The sequence below is a fragment of the Salarias fasciatus genome, chromosome 17 (genome assembly GCF_902148845.1).
Source record: "Salarias fasciatus chromosome 17, fSalaFa1.1, whole genome shotgun sequence".
NCBI classification, from domain to species: domain Eukaryota; kingdom Metazoa; phylum Chordata; class Actinopteri; order Blenniiformes; family Blenniidae; genus Salarias; species Salarias fasciatus.
Window position 1 is genome coordinate 13,895,620 of NC_043761.1, and position 4,457 is coordinate 13,900,076.

Consider the following 4,457-nt stretch of genomic DNA (forward strand, 5'->3'; position numbering starts at 1 on the left):
TGTTTGTTTCAGTTTGATAAAAATGTAACCAATATTTTAAAATGTTTAAGGGTTGGCTATAATCCTTTAAACAGTTTTGAAAGTCCATGTATTTCTTGAACTGCTCACTATCTGCAGCCTTAAGTCTGCACATAGTCTCTCAACCTCATTTTATACTAATTCTGTTCAGCTGCAGGGAGAAACCACTGAAATCTCTTCAGTTCTTGATCATATCTGCCCATCTGCCCACAGAGTGCTCCCCACAGTGGACGAATTAGGAATGGCAGGAACAGAAAAAAAAAAAGAAAAAAAAAGTACTTATATCTTTCATCTGATTCCACAACTGGCACCAAACAAAGTTTAAAGCAAAATAAGAGTGCCTCCATCTGGATTTTGAATCTGGAGGATTTCAACAATACAAAGTGGATCTGCATAATTTCTACATCAACATGATCGGTACAGTGTCGGGATATTCGTGTTCATCAAGTCTGACAAGAAAATTAGATTTTATAAATGATTCTAATTATTGCTCGATGAAAAGAAAGAAAAAAGAATTCATGATGCGAAATTGTTGCTTTTATTCTACACCTTGTGCAAAAACATTTTCATATCTCTGTTTGATACAACAGTTTACTAACCAATACTTGAAGCATGCTGATTGTGCATCACATTTCTTAAAAACAACCGTAGTTTACTGAATATTGGAAACTTAAAATGAAACTTTTGTCTAAATCCGAGCAGAGAAATCAACCACCAAGGAATGTTTAAAAACAAAGAATGTCAGTTGTTCAAATCAAATTGAGGAATATTTTAATTAAATTGCATTTTAAATGCTTCTAAAGTGCTCTGGTCGGGTAAAAAGTTCAGATTTCTGCTTCCTGTGAGGAAAGCGGCAGCGAGTTCAAGAAGTGCTGCAGCGTGGAGAGGTAATCCTGCGGGTGGCATCGCAGGTGAGCCGCGTGTATGGACTCCTTCCACTTCCTGCTGTGCACGGCCACGCCCCGCCTCCTCCACAGGTCCATCACGCTCTCGATCACTTCGGTGTGGCACAGGGCGTCGTCCTCGCTGTAGAAGAAGAGGGCCGGCGCGGTGATGGGGCTGTAGTGGAAAACCCGGACGGATCTCTCGTAGAAGTCTGCCGTCTGTTCTTTGAAGAGCCAGAAGTACAGCATGGCGATGCGCTTGATGAGGCCCTGGAAACGTGGCAGCAGAGTCTTCCCAAGACCTGACGAGCAAAATGAGAAAGAGCATTAAAAAAAACTCCAGAGTCTCTGCAATATAAATGAGTCAACTGCTCACTGAGGCGGACTGAAAACAAGAGATCTCATAAGAATTCCTGAGCTGAAGACAAACTAGATCAGTAGGTCAGCTGCTAATGAATCATTAAAGCAACGACACGAACGTCCAACACAAAAGCAACCTGAGCTGCGTGGTTCTGCCGTATCAGCAGCCTCCGGGATTTCAGACTGACGCGGCCTGCGTCTGACCGCAGGTATTCTAACGTGCGCGGATGATGAACCTCTCAATCAGCACCGCGCCGACTCCCACAGCGCCATCGTGACGTCCTTCCTGACGCCCATAGCAACCGTCTACGTGCTTCTGCTGGCTACAATTAGAGACTGGATGCTCAAGAAGAGGGGAAATAGAAGGAGCGAGATGTGCAACATGTTTGGATTCAAAGAACCGGGTTAGTCAGTCTAATCGTAAAACAGGGGAGAATAAGAGTGAAAGTCTCCCCTCGGTGCCACTCTCACTCACCTATCGCCATGTACTCCAGGCTGCCCACCACCAGGCTGTCGTAGACGTGTCCCATCACCCGCCGGGCCAGGCCCCGGCGCTTCTCCTCTCCGTGAGCGACGTGGGCCAGCATCTGGGTGAAAGTGTAGCCGCCGAGGGAGGAGGCGTGGACCAGCACCGGCCTCTTAGAGAACTGCGGCTCCTCCAGGATATTCAGCACCTTCAGGCCGTAGTCGAGCCCCCAGCGGGGCCACAGGAAGTGCATCATGCTGCTCTGTACCAGGAGCACATCCATGCCCCGGTCCAGGTAAAGGTCCCTGTACTTGGCCACCGGCCCGGGCGTGGCACCGAACCAGGAGAAGAAAACCAGGAGAGGGCGTGAGGCGGAGGCAGAATGTGATTGGCTCATGGAGTCGGCGACAGGCGGAGCAGGGGGTGAAAGGGAAGAGGAGAGAGTCCCTGGAGGTTTGGGAGGGCATCCCGCCTCAGAGAGCGGACTGTAGTAATAAGTGACACTGCTGCTGATTCTTCTGGTTACACACTTCTCTCTGGAGGCTTGATCAGACGTGGCTGCATCACTCCTGAAGTTACAGGAACAAAACATCAGATTCCAAAAGGCATTCTCACTAAAACCTGATCCAACCGAAGGTTTCCATGCATGTCTTACAGAGACACTGTGCTAAATACTGAGGATCGCAGCTGGATTTCTTAAAATGTCCACAAAGACAGAGCTGGAACACTGATTTTAAGGTTAAGTTTTAGATGTTTTGGGGGAAAAAAAGAATGGTATAAATTCATAAAGCTCATTAGCCGGGGCTTAAAGTAACACATAGAACACATCTCAACAGTTTCTTTGTTTCTCTTCTGGATCGGGTCCAGCTGCAGTGAAACAGAAGGCTGACAGTATCTTACAGTGAGTGATGCAGTAAAAATAAACACACCGTTGGTCACGGGATTTTTTTTTTCTCTCTTCTTCCTGGAACCAAATGTCACCACCTAAAGCACACCTGACCTTCTGTGAGTTTGTTTTTGGAAACATAACCTCCAAGTGCCCTACAGCTGATTAGTACATTAGCAGTACATGGTGTATCCTGACAGATCCACAGCAGAAGCCAGAACTTGTGTTTATTCCTGATGATCTCAATACAATCTGGTTTAATTTCAGTGATTATTAGTCCCTGTCCTAATTTAGCTCTGAACTGGGATGCATTTGCACACATGGCTGCACAGCGTGATGGCGTCCATTCATGGTTTGATATAATTAATAAAAAAAAACAATCGACTGATCAAATGCTAGAATTTCACTCTTGCACGCATTGAAGGCTTCTGGGTAATCCCTCTGCGTTCGCGGCTCTCACTGCTGCACATCATCATCGCCCAGAATCTGAATCAGAAGCTTCATTCATGCAAGTTCTGCAAAAAAGCAGGTCACACCGCAAACCGAGGCGTGTGCTCCGTTACCCTCTGGAGAGGTTCCCCATTGTCAGCGCGCGCTCTTCGCTTCCCGGTGATGTGCGGGGGGAGAAAAAGCTCGGATCGGCCGCTGCAGACCCCCCTCGCTTTCTCACGCCGCCCCTTTAAACACCCGCAGTCTTCCGTGGACGCGCACTAGGAGGCGCGCTCCCGACTCGTTAGGAATAATGGCGCAGCCGCCGCGCGCAGGCTATAAATACTACAGATAACCGATCATAAAAATAGCGTGTTCAATCAGGTTATCGCCATTCAGCGACGGCATCCCTGGCTGTGGCTATTTCCATCCCTGAGCAGATTCTGGAAGAGGACGCAGTGAATTCACGAGGCTATAAAGAGAAACGCGGGAAGGTCATCAGGTCTGTGGACGGAGCAAACTGTAAATCACGTCACGGCCAGCAGATGGCGCCACCGGCTCAGAGAACGGCTACATCTAAATCACACCACAGAGGAGGAATAGAACCTGGTTCAGTTAATGCAAACATTTCATATTTCTCTTCTCAAATGCCACCATCACACAGAAATTACAGACTGTTTACTATAATATCAGGCTGAAGTGAGACTTGAACGAGCTTCTTCCGGCCATCACTTGTGAAATCAATCATTTATTGAGCTTCTGAACTCCAACATCCAGGCCACCAGTTAACCTGATGTGACCGATTTATTTACATTTCTAATTCATCAAGATTACACTAATAAAGGAGACTTCACAGTGTCCATACCATTGTGTTAGAATGGAATTAATCATGTAGGGATAAGAAGCTAAAATTATCTGTACATTGTCGTTGTTATCTCAATAAATTTACATTTTATGTCCTCTCGCTGTCGGTGAGGATCATCAGGGCCACAGTGACAGGATGAGAGCAGTTATCAATACTGAGGGCAGAGTGGACTGGGACAATTCAGACGGGACTCCGACTCCAGTCCAGGTCACCTAATTCACAACAAGGAAGGATGCCACCAACACTGTGGACTGGTTTTAATTAAGGGAACATATCACAGCCTGGTTCCACGTGTTTCTGTTCATTATAACGAAAGAAATCTGACAAATAAATGTTGTATCCAAGCACTGACTGAATTTCTGATACTTCTAATGTATAAAATATTTTTTTAAACAAATCAAACATTAACCGAAGGTCAACACTAGTTACAGATATACCAAAATATACATATATTTAAAATAGATAACGTGAGTATATGCATGTTAGTGTTTGAAATGACTTTGCATCTCTATTTTTCACTGTTCCATTGATTATGTTTTTGCTCCATTT

General features: G+C 45.7%; 1 protein-coding gene across 3 annotated transcripts; it reads right to left on the reverse strand.

Annotated features, from left to right (window-relative positions):
• Positions 1-555: 555 nt before the first annotated feature.
• On the reverse strand, positions 556-3,312 carry LOC115404206 (uncharacterized). 3 transcript variants are annotated; one of them, XM_030113441.1, is made up of 3 exons: positions 3,178-3,312; positions 1,738-2,297; positions 556-1,204 (listed from the first exon to the last, which is right to left on the reverse strand). In XM_030113441.1, exons 1-3 carry the CDS (start codon positions 3,195-3,197, stop codon positions 843-845), a joined length of 942 nt encoding a protein of 313 aa, XP_029969301.1. In that variant the 5' UTR covers positions 3,198-3,312; the 3' UTR covers positions 556-842. The 3 variants fall into 3 exon arrangements, with proteins under 3 accessions (XP_029969301.1, XP_029969300.1, XP_029969302.1); XM_030113440.1 differs by having other exon boundaries at positions 1,738-2,306; positions 3,178-3,266; XM_030113442.1 differs by having other exon boundaries at positions 3,151-3,225.
• Between the last annotated feature and the right edge of the window lie 1,145 nt (positions 3,313-4,457).

Bases quoted from the DNA above. Each gene is read 5' to 3' on its own strand.
- LOC115404206 (XM_030113440.1), bottom strand. From the start codon at position 3,197: ATGGGGAACCTCTCCAGAGG. The intron at 2,307-3,177 runs GTAACGGAGCAC...GTTTTGTTCCTG, and splicing joins ATGGGGAACCTCTCCAGAGG to TAACTTCAGGAGTGATGCAG. The intron at 1,205-1,737 runs GTGAGTGAGAGT...TTTGCTCGTCAG, and splicing joins CCTGGAGTACATGGCGATAG to GTCTTGGGAAGACTCTGCTG.